The following is a 25,958-nucleotide window of genomic DNA, read 5'->3' on the forward strand; positions in this document are numbered from 1 at the left end:
ACATGGGCACATTGACGTCACAATTCCACAGAATCTGCACCAAACATCGGCAACTACAAGAGGACATGCCCTCCGTTTCATCGTGCCATTCTGTAGAACAGAGTACCTCAGACACTCCTTCTTTCCCTCAGCTGTACGCCTGTATAACCAGATGCCAGAGCACCTTGCCGCTGCACCCAGCTTAGAGGCTTTCAAGAGGGGTTTGGTGACATACTAACACACCTGACAGAAATTGTAAATAGTTTTAAATGCACATCAATTGCGCGTGCCTCACACCTACTTTGTATAGTCACCATGTACGACAATGCTCCAGAGTGAGTCCCGTACATTAACGGAAGAAGAAGAAGGACTATATAAAAATAAATTATAAATAAGTCTTGGTGGTGATAAGTTTATTATAAAGCATTAAGTGCATATTATCTGTAACAAGCATATTATTACATAAGCATTTTTCATATCAGGTGCGCGACGTCATTCATGGCGTCAGTTTCATACGTTAAAATTTAATAACGACGACATTTATAAGATACAATTATAATTTATGTTATAGTTATCAGTGTACTTGTGTATGTAACAAAAATATATTATATGTGTTAATTTGTAAATATGGACTCGCTCCTTTGCTCAATATTTCATCTGCAAAACTCGTGTACATCGCTACACTTATTTTATACCCTACGAATATCGCCGTACTTGGCAAATAAAGACCATTATGACGCGTTAAAACCACAAACCGCTAACAGTAACAGACGCCTTACCTTACAGTGCTTCATTTCACCGTTCGTATAAAACTATCCTCGCGGCACCTTACATCAATAATTAATTGCATTTATTACAAAAACGAAAAATATCAATTTCATGTTTTAAACTTATTGTTAAAAAAAAATAAGCACACCACCCTTATGTGCCGCAAAAATAAGAGAAATTCTGCCTTCTATAAAACATAGTTCAGCTGTTAAAAGCATGTGTGACAGGATCGTTTATCATACAGATAACGCTGTAAATAGCCACTCTGTTACCGTTCCGACTTAAGAGACTCTCTAATTGACAGTCTCGAGCCAAATTAGGATGTCTTGCAACTCTCGTAAATATTGATTAACCCTTGGTAGAAATATTGGTTTCGGTGTTTTCACGACATGTATAGTCTTTTAGCGCTGATATATCTTACTTACTGCATGATATGATATAATTTATGTACCATTAGGGAAAATTCAAAGCATATAAATAAGAAATAAGAAATGTATATTTTGGATTTATGAGTTTGGTTGCATCTTAAAATATATTTAATGCCAGTGCTATGGCAAACAAAACTTGATTTGTTGAAGAATGAGTTTTACCAGACGAAAATTTGAATGTAACTAGTGTTCTCTAAGAAACATGTATGGTACAAAAACATTTGAATGTAACTAGTGTCCTCTAAGAATCATGTATGGTACAAACACATTTGAATGTAACTAGTGTCCTCTAAGAATCATGTATGGTACAAAAACATTTGAATGTAACTAGTGTCCTCTAAGAATCATTTATGGTACAAAAATATTTGAATGTAACTAGTGTCCTCTAAGAAACATGTATGGTACAAAAACATTTGAATGTAACTAGTGTCCTCTAAGAATCATGTATGGTACAAAAACATTTGAATGTAACTAGTGTCCTCTAAGAATCATGTATGGTACAAAAACATTTGAATGTAGCTAGTGTCCTGTAAGAATCATGTATGGTACAAAAACATTTGAATGTAACTAGTGTCCTCTAAGAATCATATATGGTACAAAAACATTTGAATGTAACTAGTGTCCTCTAAGAATTATATATGGTACAAAAACATGTGTTTTGATATTCATACTATCATAATTAGATATCACACAATTAATCATATTCAATCATTGTCATTTTTGAATTTCATATTATTTTGTTGCTTCTTATTTTGTTGTTGTTGTTAGATGCTTTTAATGGGCCTTGACTTTATCAATCAATTTGAAACTCATCACAATAGGTTCAAGTCACACATTAATCAGTGCAAATGATTTCTTTTAAATAAACAACAATTGTATTCCACGGGAAAAGAACGAAAAGGGGTTTCCCGTTAATGAACTGAGACTTTAAAACCACTTCTCTTCTTACGTTTTTTGAACAAGGACCGAGCAGTCTTGTGAAATAAAAGTGTTTGGTTTTATTCATAAATTTGCTATTTACATTAAGTTAATCACATAAAACACTAACTAGCTTCTGATTCGTTCGCATAAAAGTATTAAATTAACAACTTTCATGATTAGAACAAATAACCTGCCATACGTCACTGTGAGTTCTTCTTCACTTTGCGGCCGAGGACGATAAGTAACGTTACTGCTGAACGTAGATGATTTTACCCATACCAGAAATTATATTTGGAGGCAACTGGATTTTAAATCTAATGTTTACTTCAAACCATTCTAAACAATTAAATGAATGTTGTTTATCTCATGCATTAATTTCAAGATACCGTATAAAACTTGCCTCAATGCATTTACCCTCCCAAACCTTATAGAACTTGCCTATAAATGCATTTAACCTCTCAAACCATATAAAACTTGCCTATAAATGCGTTTAACCTCTCAAACCTATAAAACTTGCCTATAAATGCGATTAACCTCTCAAACCTTATAAAACTTGCCTATAAATGCGTTTAACCTCTCAAACCTTATAAAACTTGCCTATAAATGCGTTTAACTTTTCCAGCCCTTACAAGACTTGCCTATAAATGCGTTTAACGTCTCAAACCTTACAAAACTTGCCTATAAATGCGTTTAACCTCTCAAACCTTATAAAACTTGCCTACAAATGCGTTTAACTCTTCCAACCCTTATAAAACTTGCCTATAAATGCGTTTAACCTCTCAAACCTTATAAAACTTGCCTATAAGTGCGTTTAACCTCTTCATCCTTATAAAACTTGCCTATAAATGCGTTTAACCTTCCAAACCTTATAAAACAGGCTACTCTTAATGCGTTTAACCCTTCCAACCCTTAAGCATTGTTTTAGTTAAAGTACAGTAAACTGATTTAGTGTGACTGCAGACATCTACACCAGACAGTACTGTTTCGTTCATTCAAGCTCAGCTCGTTTGCTGTTAATTGATATTACCTAAAGTGATATTGCATACTGCTTTTGAAGTTGTCTTTAGATAGTTTTATTACTTCTAGCATAATGTCATTACAAGTGTAACCATTGCTGGACAAATAAAATCGTAATTAGTAATTGAGGAAGACAGTTAACCCGGAAGACAAAACTAATGCTTCGTCAATTAACTCATAGTGATATTCGATTAGATTCATCGAAGGAATCAGGTATAGCTGCCACTTCAGTGACAGACGAAAACTTTTATGGACATGTAAATGACACTAAAAGAGAAATATTCGAACGTCAAACAATAATTTCTAAGATTTAAGTCCGCATCACAATTCCACAGGGCAAAGAAATGTACTCGGTTTTCAGTTAAAGATGTGTTTTTCAGAAAAAAAGGATTAGAAGATCTAAAATATCTAAATCAATATTCATTATTGACAAATGATTTGTTAAAGCTAATGCTCAGTCAAAGTGTTATGTCTGTCTACAGTTTACTTACACATATAAAAACACAGAGGCGAAAATCTAATAGAAACAGTCACGTTTCATTAATAAGCTGAAACTGCAACAGTATATTATATATGAATGTGATCATCAACGTACTTTGATTTACTTCTTATTTATGTTGTGATATCTTATGATGATGAAATAAAAATGTACAATGTATATATGTTGAAAAGATATTGTTTAAACTAAAATATACATATTTTAACACACTAGTGTAATAAAGCTTTGACGTAGACGTCTCTTATAGGAGAGGGTGGTCAAATTGACTTGTTTTAAGTAATTAAAGAGAGTAGATTTTTTATGTTTCGGCAGGAAAAGTTAATAATCCTTTTTCATTCATATACAAAAAAAGTACATATATATATATATATATATATATATATTGACAACAAGGGCGAAACAAATATATATTTACTATAGGGCACCGTCAGAATGATCAGCTTCAAAAGTTCCACTGATAAGTATTAACTGATCAATTGTGAACAGTACCTAGCTTCTAATCCCATCAATGTTCCAATGTTACAGGAAAGAATAAATATTTCGCGGGAAAATGAATCTCTTACACTTGTAGTGGTAACAGAAAACATGCCATGCAAAACACATATATGCATAATTGTATATTAACGCAGGGCACACATGTACTCAATGCCTTTGCAGAAGAGCGCCAAGAGAAACAGGCCAGGAGACATGCATACATATCAAAGCAGCGCAGTGACTTTCAGAACGGTCTGTTTTGGAGTATTCAACCTTGACCGAAATAAAGAGGAATGTGTAGCGTCCAAACGTTAAGGGCTTTTTACATCAAAGCTGTCTAAATGTGTACTTACATTTTGAAATAAGCTTGATGTTATTGCTGATATCTATCACATCCGCTGGTGTGTATTTTACATTAGGACTGCCAAATTGACCCTTGAAATAGCTCCAGGCAAATGCCAGAATGCGCTGCCTTTCGCCTTTATCGTCCAATATGACACCTGAAATAAACAAGCATGTTGCTGTAGCATAATTTGCATGCATAACAATTTTCATAACGTGAGTCATGAAACGGAAATGGTAGTCATATGTACCTCGTATTAAGACCTATTTAAAGACACGACAACTCATATTATTAAAAACTATAGAACATTTATTGATAAATACAGTTATATATATTAGGAATGTTGAGCTATATGGAAAGTAAATATATACACCTGCATTATTTAGTCTAAAAATTCAACACGTGTAAGTGTTTTGCAGGCTATTTTGATTCTAAGATTTTATAACTCAGTTATTTTGTAATGTAACAGGTTTGAAAGGTTTGGAATATTGTATATTCTATAAATCATTGTTTAATATGCTACGTAGAAAGATGATAAACTGTAATACTTGAAAATATTGAAAGTTGCTGAATTGTCAAACCTGTCACAAAACATGTAGCCCAAGGGTTAAACAGGTATACTTAGTTGTTTATATCATTTACTTCCGGGATAAAAGTTAGATATGTTAAGGAAAAAGGCACGACGAATTGTGTAATTTTACATAGCGGCTAGACTGCTTAAATAAATATATATGCTGAAATATAATTATCTACAGTCAGAGAGATTTAGAGTTAGAGAGACAGATGGGTTATAGATGCTAGATTGATAAGGTCACCTTTACTTAATAATATCTAGCTAAAATGTTATGTTTAAATATTAAAGACTGTTGCTATGATAAATAAAACTGGTTAAAAGGTTATGTTTGTTGTATTAAATGGCCACGTTACGTTACAATTTTTCTATCTTTAAACCGAGTGTTGTACACCTGTCAAAGAAATCAAACTTTTGGTTTTGAACTGTATTGTAAATTAATAGATTCTTCTCGTTAGTATATTCTAAAAATTTGGAAAATAGTTTCAAAAAAAAGGTTCAAACAGAAGCATAAACAATAAAGTAAATCTATATCTTTCATACTGTCAAAAGGGGAATAGTGTTTCTCACTGTTTTAACTTTTGAGGGTTGACAATATTGCATATTACCCGACCATTCTGTGTTATCCATTTTATTACTGAAAACCTCATCCAGAGAGATTTAACAAACTTAAAAGGTAGCTTATAATTCTTCAGTTATAATGTATTCTCCTCGTTTTCTGAACAATAAGAAACGCACGATTTTTCATTCGATTCTAGAGACAGTCGCCCTGGATGCTTGTCGGTACAGGTGCTCTGAAAACGAATGTCACGCAGTCGGGTGAAATTTAAACCAATTATCACGCCTTGCGTTTGTCTGAACTAAATTGATTAAAATGAAATCGCTGATGGTCTATGGAAATTTAACGTTGAGTGTTTACTTAATATATAAGAATGGTTTCCAGCATCCGATGAATTTTTTGTCTGAAATACAGTATATCACAAATGAATACAAAACTCTGTATTCAACTCCTGTCGTATAAGAAAAATATTTATTGGTGGGACTACTTGTTTTATTTTCAAAGCTCTCTGTGTCGAAATATTTACTGGTTCAAACGAATTTTAGTCTTATTTGTCTAAAACTATAGTCCACGAAAGCACGAAACCAAGAAAACTCGACATTTAGAGGGCGCCGACATGCCAAATTTATTTGTCGAGCTTTCGTGTAAGAGGATATGAATATGTCGTGTTGACGCCCTTTATTTATCGTGCTGTCGTGTGTTCGTGACTTCGCCCCGCCGACACGAAAACACAATAAGTACCTTATTTGTCTAGTTTTCATGTTTTCGCCCCGTATCTGTGGGGCGAAGTCACGACAAAACGACCGCACGACAAATAACGGTTGCCAACATACTGGTTGGGAACCAGTAGCCGGACATATTTTCAAATTCCGGCTCCATTATTTCCTAAGAAATATTTGACATAAATGAAGCCCACACTGCTAAAACTTAAGCTTCTTCTGCATCCAATTGTGTATTCAGCACCACATTGTATTGTAAAATATGGGTTCCATGGGGCCTCAAATGGGGTCACAAAAAGAAGTCATTTTCCTTTTGAGGTAAACAAGTAGCCGGACAAATATTTAGACGATGTTTTGCTGTACTTTAGATAACAAAATAAGTAATTAAACTATTGTTGCACATTTTTTATCATTAATCTCTCTAAAAACGCACATGAAAGACAACTTTCAAAAGCAGCTATGAATGCAAAGAGAGGCAAACTGTAAAAAAACTCGAATTTCATCTAACACAGTTTCTTGATATTTCCAGTAAACATAGAATGAAATTAATGCAAAAATCGACAGCCCTGCATTTTATGTAACTATTACCGTAAAATCAAAAGCAGCACATGTTATCAGCAGACAACCATATGTAGTTTAATAAATTCTTCCTCACTTGCTACCACCTGCAGGCGTAAACTATTGTGCATGCGCAATGCTATTTTCACACCCCGTGAAGACAGAAAGTTGTTTTGTAAACACAGGTGAGGTATCATCATAAAACGTAACAATATACAGCCCTGTATCATAGTTGCTTGTTGTAGACATGAAGAACAAATTAAACATCCAAATGATCCAGATGAAACAATTACGTGAATAATGTCGAAATAAAGCGGTTATCACATGTGTCCGGAAACTGGTCCCGTCCGGATACTGGTTCCCAACCAGTATATGTAAAATAAGGCTGTGCCTTTTTGAAGCTTGCATTTTAAGTTCCACGGCCTAGCTAATGTAATAAAAGTGTATTTGATTATGCACTCGTTCTTTCGCAAATATAATATAGCGCTCAAAAAGTCGCGTACATATTTCTCGATACAAATCTAATAACCTCATGTAATACCTTTAATTATTAACAAGTTGAATAAAAACCGACATATTTATCAGTCTGCTTAACTGACAGGCTATCCTGAATAGATAGTAACAATGTATAACACCACTGAGATTTACGCTACTTAACGATTTTCTAACAGAGAAAACAATACATACAGGCGATATATCTAAATTGGCAAGTGCGTCTGGCCTGTAATGGATTATGCTCCGCCGCACGATGACATCAACATAAATGAGATTCCACTGATGCAGAAAATACCTTGTCTAAACTTTCATATAACCATATTTCTTTCCTGAAATTGTATTCTTCGTTGTTAGCTTTGGGAAAATAAGAAAAAAATATGATAGCACGCTAATGTTTAATTCTCGCTGAGTGTAAGTTTTTATATGGAGCAGATTTTATAAAACTGAATTAAGTAGAATATAAATAAAGATGACATTTTGCGCATTTTTGAATAAAACATCATGCATGTTAACAAGCATGACTTATCAAGCAATTTACGGCAAATATAACCTTAGACATCCACTGCCTTTAACGACATTAATTGTTCTTTAATAGTGTCTTGTGAATGTGCTTTTATTACCTTGCGTCAGAATACGTATATTCGGAAATGGTGTGTACTCCCTGATCAAAACCTGTTTAATCTGGCAGCATAGATGGATAAGCAGAGCCCAGCATGTCTGTGTGACACCACTTATTGACGGAATGGTCATCAATTATGCTCATGAAGCAGAAAAATGTGGTAATGTCTCCAATCAAGATGTCGGCCTAAATATATTTGATACTTTAATCATCTGCGGTATCTTCCATAATTAATGTTATCTTATTTATTCTAAATACTGGTTTCAGAAGTGCAAACAATTGTTTACCAGACAAAAATGTCGATTTTGGCGACTTTTTCCCTCTCCTTTAGAAATTGACTGTTTGGCGGAACATGCGGGGTCGTCGTTCAAGGTAATAGAAATCAAAGCCCGTAATCAACTGACAGACAAGAACAAATAAAATAATCCAGGGAAGGAAATTGACCAATTTACAAATCACATTTCGACTGACATAATTATAGTTCTAATTCAGTGATTACATTTCAGGTTAAATGAACAGAAAATAGCTGCTTCTGTAGATTCGTGGAAGGAGACTTGTAAATAGAGGATATTACACGAATATGTTTTCATATCGAATTTATTAAACGAGTTGAATAAAATGTTTGATGCTGGATCGTCGTTCAAGGTACTAGAAATAAATGCCCGTAATCAACAGACAGACTAGAGCAAATAAAATAATCCAGTGAAGGAAATTGACCAAGATGCTTCACAAATCACATTCCGAGTGCCAAATAGTTCTAATGTAGTGATTACAACTCTATTATCCCGGTCTTCTTGTTATGATGATGTAGTTTATCAGACGTCAACATCAGTACAAACTTATCAAAACTAAAATTAAGTAAAATATTTATATATAAACATGAAATATCTTTAAAAATGATGGTCGGCGAATTGTAATAAGGAAAGAATTTATGAATTGTTCATCTAACATTCATCTTTCATCTAACATTTTTCAAATTGCAAAACTAAACATCGCACTTCAACAATTTAAATGGTTCTCTTTAATTTTTTCGCAAAGGTTTCGTAGGGTTGCAATTTTGTTTCGTTTATCCTTAGACAAATAATTACAGCAGTAGTTTGATGAAGATTCATGAAGCGGTTCATGAGAAGAGGTCATTAAACGTGTTTGTATTTTTAGCTAAATTGGTCCCTATTCCCATTTGTAACAAAATAGCAGGAGACCTTACGATATTGTTACACATCGAGTTTGATAAAAATCCATTACATTTTAGTGGTTAATGCGAAGAAAGGCATATCTACTTTTAGCTATAGTGGTCCCTAATAGGGCCCAAGTTCCTATATAAAATTTGGAAGAGGACCTTATAATGATGCTTCAGACCAAGTATGACAAAGATCCACCAAGCTGGATAAAGGCATTTCTAGTTTTAGCTCTAGCAGCCCCTAAAAGGGGTCAAATGTCCCAGCTGAACAAAGTTGGTTGCGGGTCTAATAAAGATGCTACAAATCCAGTTTGATTAGAATACATGAGAAAAAAATCAATTAAAGGATTTTTTTATTTATTATTTTTATTTATTTCTAAAATAGGCCAACTGATCCCGCTTTAACAAATGCATATTCGCTATTCATGAATCTTTGGACAATGACGTCACACCTATAAAAAAGTGAAGGTCAAGCAAAACATACAATTGTAATTATTTCAATATTTCTGTTTCATAAACAAAGTTTGACCGTAGTCATATCACATAGATAAACTGTATGCAGCGTACCTTCATTTCAGTGTAATGAGATTCAGTCATTATATAGCATATATATAATGAAACAGATTTCAACTGAGTTCAATATTTGCATACCATACTAAAGAAAAATATTCATATATAATAAATCAGCTAAATAATTTATAACAAATATATCAAAGCAAACAAGTACTCATTTTAATATGCAATCTGAATAAGTCACAAAAGCAAGAAACCTTTCATATACAGACGACAATTGTAACAAGGAAAATCACACCCTTATTCATGTGATACGCAGACCGTATTCAGCTCTTTCTTTAATTTGATATATGTTGGTATTTGAACAGGTTTTTATCATATTTATTAAACTTACTTATCATTTTGAGATATATCAGTATTCTTGCTAAATATACTGAGCCAAAGTTAGCTTTAAAACTGTGAACAGCGTCGTTTAAGATAAACGCTTTGTCTACATTTCACTCAGCGTAGCACAATCAACAGAGTGAAAGAAATTGACACTCTCGTCCAATCAGGAAGAGTGTTGCATAAATCTTCCATTTTGATAAATTATCTATAATGCGTTATCAAGTAGTTTGATTTGTAAACTGAAGTCACGTGGCATAGGTAACGAAAACGAATTTAGACGGCGTCGCCGAAAAAACAAGGATAAATATCACGTTCCAAAACGCAGTCTCCACAAACTTAACCCAGCACGTGGACTCAAACACAACCTACACACAAACACTCTCACATATAAAAATATCCAATAACATTTTATAATTATGACAAATATCAGCACGCCGGATAAATACAACTGTGACATTTCTCATACTTTAACTAAAGTTGCTGAATCCTGACCGGTAGTATCGCCTTTTCAATAGTCAAGTTACTTTCAAGTAAATGAATATGATTTCAAGTTTAGAAAAAAAGATTGAATAAATAAAAAATCTTCTAAATAACTATCATAATGATACAGTCATAGAATTACATTAGCTATCATTTTTTGGTATTTCGACATTCATTGGGCAATAAAGAAGCATATATAAGCACCTGGCTTTCAGTTCATACCTGAAAATGTCGAATTCACATTATGCAAATTAAGAAACCAAACGAAAATGTCTGCTAATATGGGGTATCTACCTGCGGGTGTATAACTGATATAATATTATAATTATGCAAATGCCTATCTAAACAAATCTATAACGAAACATTTCATGATGGCCCGGTTTGATCTGAGTCAGTACATCCCAGGTAATGATATATGAAATAGTGTCCACACCGCCAATATCTCTCTCCCCCCTCCCCACCCCCCTCCTTCTACCGACACCACACCAACACTTGCTTAAGTGCAACTACATTATACAGGTAACTTGAAAAACTCCATGATCCCAAAGGGATACATAATGAAGGAAAACGGTCTTGTCAATTAAAACAAAACATATATAAAATATTTTCTTTTTTCCAGCTTTTCTGAATGAGCAGAGCAGGAGATAAATTCTCAGAATGAACTATAATGTTTATTTCAAAGTAGCTTCATTGTAATGTTTACATTAAAATGGTTAATAGCGGTTTTAAATTTTTATGTTAAAACAGATGAAGCAGCTGCCCAAATAGAAAATATGTTTAAATGATGGTTCGAAAAGTATAATTTTCAATAACATAACATAAACATAACATAAATTTTATTAGTCTTAAGCATAAACAGCTCATCGGCATAAACACAAATAAATATTCACAAGCATGCGTAAAACATATATAGAGCAAAAACAGATTATATATCGAGAAACACATAATGCAAAATTCTTCTGACATAACATTGCATTAAAAATTTATATTTAAGTTAACCCATCTCATTTCTGATATTAGATTGTCTTTGTTTATGAATCAGGCTAGCTTATTAAGCACTGACTGATTTGAACAATTTAACAATTCGATAAATTTGTAAACACTTGCATTTCCATAGTAATACATTTTAATGTATTTTTTTCCTTAAGTCATTATACAATGTACATTTTAAAATGAAATGGAATTCATCCTCTATATCATTTAAAGCACAGAACGAATACAGTCTTTCATTTCGTGGAATTGGGTTGCTACTATGTCTAGCTTTCTCTACCAACAAATCATGTGAGCCGAGTCTTATTTTAGCAATTGCACCTTTATATTTCAAACTGTTTAACACTTCAAGATATTCAGCCATTCCAAACGTTTGTTTCATTTCCTTATACAGGTATAAGGATGAATAACTGTTCAGGTTTTCAGACCAGCTAGATATAAATGTATCCTTTAGCCTTTGTTTTAAAACTGGCAAAAACAGGTTAATATTTACTGATCTAGGAAAAGCCCAAACCTCACCAAATCCTAGCTGATGCAGCATATTTTTCATGTTCAGTAACCAATTATCAATATTATTTTCCGTCAACCTTAACATATTTTCCAAAGATACATTTAATATACAATTTTCATATCTATTATGCATTTTAGAAAATATTTTATCAGTCTCACTTTTCTTCCATATATCAATGGTAATTTTCCAGATACGCCATAGTCTTGTAATTTTTAACATTGAACATCCACTTCAAAAATTTCCTAGGAACACGTTCGATACAGTCAGCACTTGAAAACCCCCATACTTCACTGGAGTACGAGAGTACCGAAGTTACAAAGGAGTCAAATAGGTTAAACATTATATTTGTTTGCACCATCATGTCCTTAGTCATAGAAAACAATGATCCTACAGCTTTAAGACCCTTTCCTGCCAATGTCACTGTCGCTGTACGGAATGAGCCACCGGAGGTGAGAACCATTCTTAAATAATTGAAATTGTCTACAATTTCTATTTCTTCATCACCGTAACACCATTTCGCATTATCAAGTAATCTTCCTCCTTTTCGAAAGACCATTTTTTTCGTGTTTTTTTTTTTTTTTTTTTTTTTTTTTTGTGTACATTTACTGTTAAACCCTATTTTTCACAATACCGTTTTAAACTGTTTATCGAAGCCTGAAGACCTTCGCTTGTTTCGGACATAATCACTCCATCGTCTGCGAAGAGGATTAGATATAACGATATTTGATCCAGATTAATCCCCGGATTAAGGTTACTCTGCAGTTCTATTTCTAAGTCATTTATAAATAAAGAAAAGAGGAACGGTGAACAAATCTCTCCTTGAAATAATCCCACGTCATATTCGAGAAACTCTGAAAGGGTATTGAATTGCCTTACACATGATTTTACGTTACTATATAAACTTCGAATTACTTGTAGAAGTTTACCATCAATGCCACGTTTTATCATTTTTAACCAAAAAGATGTTCTGTCAATGAAATCGTATGCTTTTTTGAGATCCAGAAACAAGCAGTACAATTTAGAACGGTTCCGCAAATGATCCTGTATAACAAGAAAATAACGTCAGTAGTGCTAAAATTAGACTTGAAACCGAACTGCGCGTCAGTGATGACATCATTATTTTCCGCCCAACGTTTTAATCTGTTGTTTACAACTGTCATGAATAATTTTGCGAAACAATAACAAGTGTTATGCCCCTGTAATTATTAGGATTGTCAGCTGGTCCATTCTTATGAAATGGGATAGTAATTCCTTTAGACCATTGCTCTGGAAAAGTTCCACCTCGCAATATTTTATTGAAAAGTGATTCTAGCAGTTGAATTATGACGTCCAGCGATTCTATAAAATATTCAGACAACAAAGAATCTAATCCTGGAGCTTTGTTTCTATTCAGCTTTGTTGTAGCCGCTAAAATTTCATCCCGCGATATTGGCTCATCTAATTCGTAGAAAGTAGAAGAAAGTTCGTTGGCATCAAAATTTTGCACAAATTGCACAGTTTCTTCGTTTTCCCCTGATCGCTTTTCAGACGCAATATTCTTGAAACGATTATAAAATTGTTCTATCGGTACGTTTCAATGTTGCACATGAATTTGTGCAGTCAGCACCATAAAGGGAAGTAATTTAAATAATGGATTCAACAATATTTTCTTTCTGCTATACAAATGCAATAAAAAGACATATGCCACATATGTGAAAAAACAATTATCGAAAATAAGATTCAACAAAAGGTTAGGTATTTTATTCTGGCAGCCACAAACATGCAAAGACATTATGACCCTTTATGGTTAAATCTGCATGGTTAATTCTTCATAAAATATCACTGTCTTATGTATGCATTCAAAGAAATATTGCGCGTTACTAGGATGAGTAAGTGAAATTAAATGACCTGCTTAACTGTTCTACGACCACTAAAATAAATTTAAACTGACATGCATTTGAGGTTATTATTAATTTCAAAATTTTAGAGTAGAGGAATAAAACAGCAGAATTCCAATATACTTGAAACGATAGTATGCAATACCTTGCTCTCGGTTTACAAGTACCAATATTGCGCCTTTGAACGTGACTGATTTCAAGATGACAAATATATGAAATACGAGAGCAGCGCAAACAATTAACACGTTTCGTTCTTTGACATCTTTGTCAATATCACTTACAATAAATCAGACGTAATGCAAAATCTTGTTTCCTGAGGCAAGTAAATGGCAATTTACACTTGTGTTAATCTCTAGCCTTTTAGTATTAATATATATAAATCTTGCAGATTTTGGCAGCAAAACGAGAAAACGGACAGAAGCTTCAGCGTGATCTTCATTTAACATTAAGTTTATTTTTTTTAAAGATAAGGTAACCACATTAATCAACTTTCCAAGGAGATAATTCAATGTACACAAAAGATAATCATATAGTGTATTTTTCAATTTTTGCTGTCTTAAACCCCATTTATTGTATCTAAACATTTTTGGAGTACAGAAAAAAGAACTCTTTATTATTTCCCATTTCATCAAAATAAATGGAACAGTTAGTGGGGAAATAGGATTCACGCTCCTTTTTAAGGGGACCGTTATATGTTCAATTTCATACCTAAATTTTTATGTTGTGCTTACCTGTGTATGATAAACTTTTGTAGTGTATCACCCAGGACTATTATCCTTGATATCTCACATTTTCAGAGGGGATTATATAGGGATTAAAACTAGATTTTAAAATAAACTTGAACTATTGACCTATGTGTTTACGAAATAAATCTATCAAGCAACAGATCTGAGTATTAGTTGTGAGGTTTCTGACAACTGTACATCATTATCACATGGTTATTAAGCACGTACAGAAAACGAGTCGATGTTCCATGATGAACAGCTTCCAATATTGAATTTGACAACTGAAGAATCAATAAAGTTCTCCTGTGACTCGATTTTCGCGCATGAAGTAGTTTTAAAGAAACAATTATGTAAAATCGAAACATTTAATTTGACAACAGATTCCTAAAATGAATAAATGCAAATGAAAACAAGATTCCTATGAACGTTTTATTATCCACTATTAAACGATTTTTGAAAAGTCTCCATAACACGTATTATCCTTTTATCTGTTGTTTGAATGACTCCGGACAAGCAAATCGTAAATGCTAAGATATGACATGTTAAAAGTGTTTCTTTTTATTTGTCTTTTATTCACATGTTTGCCTTGTAAGCACACGTTTTTGCCATATGTTTTGCCATTTATGTACATTTAAGGTACTGTTACATTGTTGATGTCCATTAAACTATTCAATGACATCTGGAATAACATTGTTCGGGAAATTGTATTTACTGGAATGAATTAAAATGCGTCCTGACATTGAATGCTAAAAGGAGAGAGCAAAAATCTATCATAATAAAATTAAACATAATGACATAATATATTTTTATGACGAACGCATACCTATTCAATGCTTAATCTTTAAATATAACCTTAACCTCAATCTAATCATCTAAAGACGGGTTCTGCACGTTATCAACTTTCCTTAACCAATCTTTACGTTATCTAGCATGTAAAAATGAGACAAACAACAAAATACCAACAGGAGAATGTATAAAATTAATTTTATGAAAACAGTTTCTTGCGCATTTAGGGTTTGGGTTTTACGTGGAAATTTGAAATCGCTCTGTATTGAAATATTATACCCCTTTTCTGTCCTATTTCCTTAATGCCAAAACAATTATTCAGTTTGTTGACCCCAACGTCTCCAAAATATTGCAAATTCTATTTTTTACCGAGTTATTTTCCTCACGTACAATAAAATCTGTAAAAGAAGCAAAGAATGCAACCAAGAAGAATAATAGCAGACTCGGTTTGATTAAGTCTGTTCATGAGAGGTAATGAAATATGCAACACCTCTCACGCCCCCTAGCACCGGCTTAAGCGGAACTCTTTTACACATAAAAACAAAGACAAATATCAAACAGGGAATGCCACGTACCAAAATCGCAGCCTCCCCAAAACGAAACCTACAGCACGCAGACGTGCACACCACAAACACACACACACACACATACACGTGCACACACACAAAGCCAACACACGAGGACAAAACGAACAAACAAAGGAACACACACACATACACGCGCACACACACAAAGCCTACACAAGAGGACAAAACGAACAAACAAAGGAACACAGTGGGGCACCGCCTTGGAACGGTCAGTGGCAAAAACACCACTGGGGAGCTTAAACCGGTTTATGGTGCGCACCCAACCTCACTCTTACCCCCACCATGTTCCAAAGATGCGGGACAGTGTAAATAAAAGTAATCCCCTCCAGGTGAATCTCTAACACACGTAATGGAAACAAAAAGGCATGACATGTAAAACACAAAAATGCTCGTGTATAAAAATATAAAAAGCAAACCTTTAGAACCAAAAACGTATGTACTCAATGCCTTTTCAGAAGACAGAGCAACAAGAGAAACACTCTTAAGGGCCCGACGAAACAGGCAAGAAGACAGATATCAAAACAGTTCAGTCCTGGTAGGATTTAAAAACTGCTTATCATAGAGTCCTCCCCCTCTTCCATCAGACACAATCAAAGAGGGAAGCGTAGTGTCCAACTGTAAACGGGTTGAACACTAAACATGCGGTATTTCTCAAAACAGTTGGGTCGTAACCCCTTTTAATAAAACGTTTTATAATTTTACCAAATACATTTGGAAAATTACCATGACCCAAGATCTTACGAAGTTTGTAAGACATAAATTGAATGAACTCCATGATCCCAAAGGACCAGAAAATATAACAACACTGAATCCAAGTACGGGGAGACTTTTTACAGCTGCCACACGGCACTTAAAGATTGCTAAAACATGCAATGTGTCTTTAAAATTCTATATCCATTTTTGTTTTCAATTCACATGCAACAATAAACTGGAGAATCAATTGTTACAGAGATTGCACATGATTGAAAATGCTCAGGCATTTTCAACGATACACTAGTGACGGATGCTAATGGGTTTAAATGACAAACTCTCCAAGCCGCCATAAAGTTACCCGCTGTCTGGGAAAATTGTTCGGCTTTGCTAAAAAGAACTGATAGGGAAACCAATCGAGTAGTGTTAGAATACGTAACACCAAAGAAAGGTAGCGGTATATTGTAGCTAACATCACACTGGCCATAGCTTTCGCAGAAGCGGTGGTTCCAACGCCGTGGCGGCGAAGGATTCGTCGCAGAAGCGTGGAGAAATATGGCCGACTGACTACATTTATGCTGTCATCGGTACGTTTTCTAATGACCTTTTTCAAGTTTGACAGAAAACAACCAGTAAGACAGGAGCCCACATGCGTACTCTTCCAACCAGAAACACTTGTTCAGTGCAATTCTTTGTCATTAAAGGCGTATGCTAGAATTCCCTGTATATGAGATGGGCGAAAATTTTCCCAATAACAGAATTTCTTTAAACTTTGGATATTGAAGGACGATCATCTAAGAAACAAAAAAAAATCAATAAAAATCATAGGTCACCGGATTCGAAAAAGAGTTATCTGCCCTTGAAAACGTCATTTTTGGGGGAAATGCCGGTTTCAAGGGCAGATAACTCTTTTTTGATACCGGTGACCTATGATTTTTATTGCTTTTTTTTGTTTCTTAGATGATCGTCCTTCAATATCCAAAGTTTAAAGAAATTCTGTTATTGGGAAAATTTTCGCACCAAATTCTAGCATACGTCCTTAATGTAAACTCTTCTGTACAGTTTGACGATGGACTGCAGTTTTTGTAGAATTCCCATTAAAAACGGTAAAATCTTGTACAAAACGACCCCTGAGCACGTTTGCAGCAAATCGTAAGTACGTAATCTTGTTTCTTTAATGTTCGTTATGGAATTGTAACTTCAATAAACGGCATTTCCCTGGGATTTTGATTGGGGTAGGTCCATGAAATCACTTTGACATCAGACAGCAACAGAAACTTAATGGTTAGTAATAATATACTTTTGATTTGCACTTCCGTTCTGTTGAATGCACACACGCAAATCTTTATTTCAAACGATAATTATTTTACTAAATCAACTGCCAAATAATAACGCCATGTTCTTTCGTACTAAATACACCTTGATTATGATTATTGGTATTAAAGCATGAAGGTTTTCTTCATTTTCCTTTTCCCTTATTATATACAAAATATCAACTGACAATATCGATTGTTCGATTAAATGCTAACCACATGAGACTTTTACATCATAGAACAAACTAACTTATCTAATATAGAAACTTACAGGGTTTCTGCTGTCCCTTATTTTTGTTTTGGCCACATAATATCGAAGTTGGGTTCGCATTGGGGTGGGGTCGGTGGAGTATTCTCCAACACACTACACATGCTGAAACCATTTGTCATTTTTATAGGTTTCATGTTTTAGCATATTTAAGTATGATCCCAGCTGTAATTTCTCTCCAGTTGTTATAATAAGAATAACTGAAATGAGTTGATTCCTAGTCGTCCTCTTGGCACTGGAACAAGGAGTTAAAGGTCTCTTAGTATGTTTGATTGGCGCTGTTTTCAGAGGAGAATGAAGTTTTTGTCTTTCATTTATTGTAACATTTCTTCCTGCTTGTCTGTTGTTAGTTGTTTGTACCCTGTTTCTCCGTTTATCTTTCAATGTTAAACTTAGCCTTAGAATCATCAAGATAAACATTACTGAAGATAAGGCCATGAATGTGGCGTATGGTATTAACAGGCTTTTCCTTTGATTTGACCTGTTGACCTAGTTTTTGACCCCACATGACAAAGTTTCGAACTTGACCTAGAGATTATTAAGATAAAAGTACCATGCAGTGTGCCTAATAACGTGATCGCGCTACGTCATTTTGAGCTCGAATGTGAAAGTAGAAATGTAACAAAAATTGAAAATCAGGGCGTAAGTTTTTTTAATCTAATTGTGTTTATATCAAAGATATGATTTGAAACCTATTTGAAAGTGCTATCCCCAGTACTACGATTTCCCCACCGAAAGCTTTTCGTTTTGATTCTATTCCTGTTCAATTGACTTGCACATTGAGCGCATACTGTCAAAAGTGGTTGAACAGGAATAGCGTTAAAATGAGAAGGTTTTGGCGGGACAATTGTAGTACCGGGGGTAGCACTCTCAAATAGGTTTTGAATGATGTACATGATATTAACACAATTTCTAACACGATCCGCAGCAATTGCTATTTAAACATATGATATCTACGATAAAATATGGATGGCTGTTACATTTCACTCCCCTTTGATTGTGACATAAGAGAATCAACTTCAGTTCCGTTACATACGAATTATTTCAGGGTCAAACGGTTGAAAACAGCATTTCAAAGACATAAATATGATAAAAAGTCATACTGACTTATGCTAGGACCGTAAAACACGTTTGATCTCTACGAGCGAATTCAATTAGCTCAATTATGATTCAGCGGTGACGTCATAAATGTATGACATAAAGTATGATGTCATAATGATGTGACGTCATATAAAGTTAAGCTCGTAACTCGTAACACAGGGTCAACTCGCCTAATTTTAATGATTCTGTTCATAATTAGTTTGCGAGCTGTTAGATTACTAATTTATAAATACTTCCCAAAATTCTGATAAAAAAAGAAACAAATATCTATACGTTCCATTTGCTATGCAACACTTTCTAACCATAGGGGGTAAATTGTAACAGCATATGACCCGAATGACGTACTACGCTGAAAATGTACTACTGTAAAACGCGAATTATTTGCGTTGTTAGAATCGAAAATAATAAATATGTTCCAATAATTTTATCAATTAATAAAACATGGGCAGTCGTTTGGATGCGAATAATTAAATCACTCGTGCTACGCACTCGTGATTTAATTATTACGCATCCAAACTCCAGCCCATGTTTTATTAACTGATAAAATATAGGAACAGAATTATTATTTCTTAAATAATAAAACTTACGCCCTGATTTTAATTGTTGTTTACGTTTCCACTTTTACTTTCGGGCTCAAAATGACGTAGCGCGATCATGTGTTTGGGCACATATATGCAAGTTTGTATCAAATCAAGCATAAATGAAACCTTATATGGCTGAGAGGGCCAGAATAGAAAATTTGCCCATTTCAGGGGTAGTATCCCTTAAACATATGATGGAATCTAGCTGGTTTTCAATAGGAACCGGGATCTTATTGTGACTTAATTTGTGTGTAAGTGTGGTTAAAATCAAAAGTAAAATGTCACTACTGTCATGTTCATAAGGTGAACATTTTGGCTCCTTCAGAGATTAAAATCTGTTGAAAAATGAGGTTTCTATCGTGTTCAAAAGAAATTGTGGACGGACGGACAGACGACTGACGGACGACGGACGAAGGGCAATCAAATAATCTCATCTTGTCACTAAGAAAAAACGTTTTCCTTGACACTTTGAGATTCCGTGGAAAACGTCTAAAAATAAAAGGATATAGTTGAAGAAGAGGTAAATTAGCCTTGTTGTAAAAAGTCTTAACTCCAGTAACACAGCTTCTCAATGGCATTTTGTTAAGGTATGCTACATATCAGTAATTGTATTGTGCTTAAGTCAAGTTGGTTTATCATACTATGCAGAAGTCGCATGTTGCCAAATCAGAAAATTAAAATTGTCACTTGATATTATGTATTTACGGATGTGCAAATCAATGTCATATTTATTTTAAACTTTCAGTATCTGTTGCTATCTAATGTCAAAGTGATTTCATGGCCCTACCCAATCAAAATTCTGAGAAAATGTTGTTTACTCCAATTTAAAGTCAATAGCGAATATTAAAGAAACAAGATCCACCGTAATGCGTTGCAACGGTACCCACCGCACACTGCGTTGGAATGATTTTTGGTCGATCATTCTGTATGCTTGCAATGAAAAATCACAGATTAGGGAGAAAAAGTTTTTGCTGGACAGTGTCAGACTTACATTTTGATGCAAACGTGCTCTGGCGTCGTTTTGTACAAGATTTCTGATAGAAATTCTACAAAAACGGAATCCCTCGTCAAACTGTACAGATGTGTTTACATTAATGACAAATAACTGCACTGAACAAGTGTTTGTGGCTGGAAGAATACACATGTGGGCTCCTGTCTCACTGGTTGTTTTCAGTCAAACGTGAAACACTCGTTAGAAAAAGTACCGATGAGAGCGTAAATATAGTCAGTCGGCCATATTTCTCCACCGCTTCTGCGACGGATCCTCCACCGTCGCGGCGTTGGAACCACCGCTTCTGCGAAAGCTATGGCCAGTGTGAATATGAAACGTCGTTCTGTTTTATTTTACTAATTATTTTAAAAGATCAGAATAACATTGTGGTATATATAATGTGCTTTAAAAATGTAATCATAAAGCAGAATGTATGACAGTTTAAATTACAATTCTAGGTAAATGAAAAGTGTGAAATTTTGGTGACTTATAGGCCCGTTGGACCGAAAATAATTATCTCTTTATGTCTGTTACTGTACATAAATAGATATACATATGTCACAATAATAACTATTTACTTACTTACTTATTAAAGCATAACCGGTGGTTAGTTTTATAGTCGGTTAAAGTTTCGGATCTACGTAATTGCAGCACACTGGTGATAACGCTAGGTTTATTTTGTGACAAAATACGTTATACAAGTATAATAATATTGTGTGATGTTTTAACTGCAGGTACGTTTACATAATTTGAATGGCATATAGATATACCCTTCTTTAATTTTCGAAGTAAGAATTTCGGTAACAAAAAATCCTAGAATTTAGGTTAAGTGATACACAAATGAACGCTTCATAGCATGAATTGTAGATATCACTTTCTTTTACGAGTAATTTTAAAGGTGTATCTAACAATTATCCACTTAAACTACTACGCCAACGTTTTGCATATTTTTGCATGAAAGCATAGTGCAAGTTAACAAGCATGACATATCAAACACTTTTCTTTATATTCCACACTGTTAATGACATGAGTTTTACTTGAATTAAACTTTTTGAAGAAAGTACTAAAATTGTGCTTTTATAGCAATGTGTGCAAATACTTATTTGATCCAAAAAGGTGTGTATTCCCTGATCAAGACCCATTTATTCTTGCAGCATAGATGTAGCAAAGCCCTGTTTTCTGTGTGACACATTTACTGCCTACACATATGTGTCTGACACAAGTTTAGACGGAAAAATCGTCAATTATGCACATCAAACAGAAAAATGAGGCAATATCTCCTATCAATATGTCGCCCTAATTATATTGATACCTTTATCATCTGTGATCTTTTCCATAATTGATTATATTATCTAATTTATTCCGAGTACTGGTTTCAGAAGAGCAATCAATTGTTTACCAGACAAATATGTCGATGTTGGCGACTTCTTTTTCCTCTTTTTTAAAATTGATTGCTTGACGGAACAAACGGCTTCGTCGTGTTTCTCTATCACAAGGTAATAGAAATAAAAGCACTCTATCAACAGACAGACTAGAACAAATAAAATAATCTAGTGAAGAAAACTGACCACGGTTCTTCACAGATCACATTCCGAGTGACAAATAGTTCTAATTCAGTGAATATATTTCAGGTTAAATGAACAGAAAATAGCAGCTTCTGCGGAGTCGTGGAAGAAGAGTTGTAAATAGAGGATATTGCAGGAGTATGTTTTCATATTGAATTCATTAAAATGAAAAAATAAAAATAATAAAATGCGAGGCTGCGAGGCTCTGCCGAGAATTTCGTGCATTTTCTCCAACATGTATTATAATTACAATGTGGAAATACACAAATGTAATATTCTTTTTATCACATGTAAGAAACATCAAATTTCCTCTTTCTGTACCTATTATAGACCAAGCAAATTCATTCTTGCATACCAGACTGGGGGGGGGGGGGGGGGGGGGGATTTCTGGTGATTTCACCGGTGCTGGAAAACTCCATCTTACACTCCGGGGTGTAAGATGCCTCTCGTGTTGTAAATGACGTATAACGAACTACATCTGCATAGAAGATTTTTGTAGTAATAATAATGTTTTACGTAAAACGGGATAAAATCAAATACCTTGAATGTTTCTCGTTGTCCCTTATAACATATTTCTCGATTCAAATTTTAAACGTCATTTTAGGAAAATAACATAACGTTTTACTGCAGATGTTAAAATAAAATCGTAACTATTACGTTGTTTTCGTGTTTGTAACGTCATGTCGTACTTCCTGTTTATTGACGTAAAGTTCCCGCGCTTTGTTAATACGCTACTATAAGAGTGTAGCGGGAACTTTACGTCAATAACAAGTGTTATAAGAAAATTATTTGTTTGAATTTATTTTTACTATTATTTGTTGAATATAGCATGCAAGACAAACATTCAGTCACTAATGGTAGGTGCAGATGGAAATATCCGCCTCTCGGGTAACTGTTTAAGCGGTAACTCGGCATGAGCCTCATTACCGCCAAAAACAGTTACCCGAGAGCCGGATATTCCCATCTGCACCTACCACCAGTGAAAGAATCTTATAACCAACGTTTCCTATACATAAAACGACGTCAACGTCCAAGCTTTATTACACTGCGGCTAGTGTAATACAAAATTTATATAATGGCTTTATTTCACTCACACGACGTTAAACATGTGATAAATGTATTTTTGTTTCATAAGTGCATATAAGTTACAGACGTCAAACAAAGAAACATAAATAAAGGTTAAAACTACATTGGTCTACACAAAGCGGTGTACTATTTATGCATTATTATGCACATACCTGACTATATTTTAATGCTATGATTATCGGTGAAATACTGGTATGTGTAGGTGAAATAAGACTGATATTTCAACTCTTTTAGAGGTGCGAAGATAACAGTTTTTTCACTGAAACAGAAGTACTCTTGAATTAGAGAAAATATGAGATTAAACAATAAAAAATGGAAATCCTTTACAAAGTTAACTAGAAATCTAGAAATCTCACTGAACTAAACGTGTGTGTGTGTGAAGTTGGAGTGAAGTTTGACGTTGGACATTCGACTAATGAACGACATTGGACATAAAAAGTGTGAAGTTAGCGGGAAGGTAAACATTCGACATCAGACATTCAAGGTAAGAATGGCATTGTACATTTATATCCAGAGAATGCCACTGGATATTAGAATCCAGAACGACATTACAGACTAAACCTTTTAAGACAGTGGAACTGTAATGGTACCAGGAAATTTCCGTGGAGTAGCTATTATTTTGTGGTTTTCCAACATTTATCAAGCAATAAAGCAGCTTATACACCGTTCCGAAATCGAATATGGAAAACATGTAATCGAACGAAATTGTCTGCAAATACGGGTCAGATACTTCAGACGTATAACTGATATATATTTAAGCACATGTCAGACCTATATCTTTTACAGAAACCGCTTAATGTATTCAACATACTTCATACTTTAAACCTCGCTTATTAATCTTAGTCCTTCTGCATTCTTCGAACGCTTTCGTTCGTCTTTAGCATCACTTTTCGTAAAGTTCATAAAGGAACTTATTATGACAAAAGCGTAATAGATTTGATTTGAGTAAGTTTATAAGTCGTAAAGAAATATGAAATAGAGTCCATACTACCCATATCTCCCCATTCCCTTATACCACCACCACACCAACCAAAGCTTAAGCTGAACTGCATTATACAGATAACTTGAAAAACTCCATGATCTCAAAGGTCCAGAAAATGTAACATAACTGATGCCTTAAAACACTACCGATTATGTCATCACTTTCCAGTGATAAAACTAAATCAACTCCGTTACAGAACATTTATCAGAGAACGATTTGCGTTTCAATTGGAAATACTCAAAAAGGAGAATGACCTCATTAATTAGACTGAAACAATTAATTTTCTTTTTTTTTTTCTAACTTTCCTGAATGTGCAGAGCAGGTCAATTCTCACAATGAATTAATACGTTTATTTCCAAAAAAAAAATCATTGTAATATTCACCTTAAAATGGTTCATTATAGCTTTAAGTTTTTATGCTAAATCGGATAAAACAGTTGCCAAAATAGATAATATGTGTAATTAATTGTTCAAAAGTACAATTTTTGATGTCGCCAATAAATTTGTGCAGTCAGCATCATAAAGGAAATTAATTGAAACAATGGATTCAGTAACATTTTTGCTATGCAAATGCACAATATTAAAACGTATGACATATATATGTGAGAAAACAATATTCGAAAATAGGTTCACACAACAAGAAATTCAGATATTTTATTTTGGCAGCTACATTATATGCAAAAACATAAGGACCCTTTAATGGTTATTCCTTCGTAAAGTATCACTTGTAATGCCTTCCACAATCGATTAGAGAATGGATATATGTATACTGGCATAACGCAAATATATTCGCTCTTCCTTTCAGTACATATTAATGAGCGTCGGACAAGTTTCTTACAAAATGAGACCGTATCAAGTGTCCTACAAACATTTTTGTTACCTTTAAGTACGACAAATTGGGTCAAAAGCTTCCTAACTATTTAACTGTAAACATTGTTTTCTGCCAACTGCCGCCACTGCTATTAATTTCTTATACATGCATTCAGAGACAGTTTTGTGTTATTTGGATGAGTCAGTTACCTGCTAAATTGCTCACCGGCATTTCAAATACTTTTAACTGAGTTGCATTTGAGTATATTATCAATTTAAAAAAAAAAACAACAACAACAGAGATTAGAGAAAATAACACAACAGAATGTCAACCTACTTGAAACAATAATGTGCAATACATAGCTCACGGTTTATACGTACCAATATTTCATTGTGGAACTGATGGTTGTGTATTTAAATGTGAGCTTTCCCGCTAAACTTTTGTTCTTATTTAGTTTGAGTGAATTATCAGTATATTTTATGTTGGTATTAGTTGGCAATTACCTATAAAGTAGTCGCGTGTTTTGCTAAGATACGATCTTCTTATGCGCGTGTAACGTCTGATGTCTAGAAGACAGAAATGGTA

The 25,958-nt window shown here is 34.1% G+C and overlaps 1 protein-coding gene across 2 annotated transcripts in view; it reads right to left on the reverse strand.

Annotated features, from left to right (window-relative positions):
* The window catches only part of LOC123558703 (glutamate receptor 2-like), a 98,529-nt gene that overhangs the window by 46,236 nt on the left and 26,335 nt on the right, over positions 1-25,958 (reverse strand). For both annotated transcript variants that reach the window (XM_053544403.1, XM_053544402.1), the window contains exon 2: positions 4,440-4,586. In XM_053544403.1, the coding sequence (XP_053400378.1) occupies positions 4,440-4,586 (147 nt within the window). The remainder of the gene's footprint in view (positions 1-4,439; positions 4,587-25,958) is intronic.

This window comes from Mercenaria mercenaria, chromosome 5 (assembly GCF_021730395.1).
Source record: "Mercenaria mercenaria strain notata chromosome 5, MADL_Memer_1, whole genome shotgun sequence".
Classification (NCBI taxonomy): domain Eukaryota; kingdom Metazoa; phylum Mollusca; class Bivalvia; order Venerida; family Veneridae; genus Mercenaria; species Mercenaria mercenaria.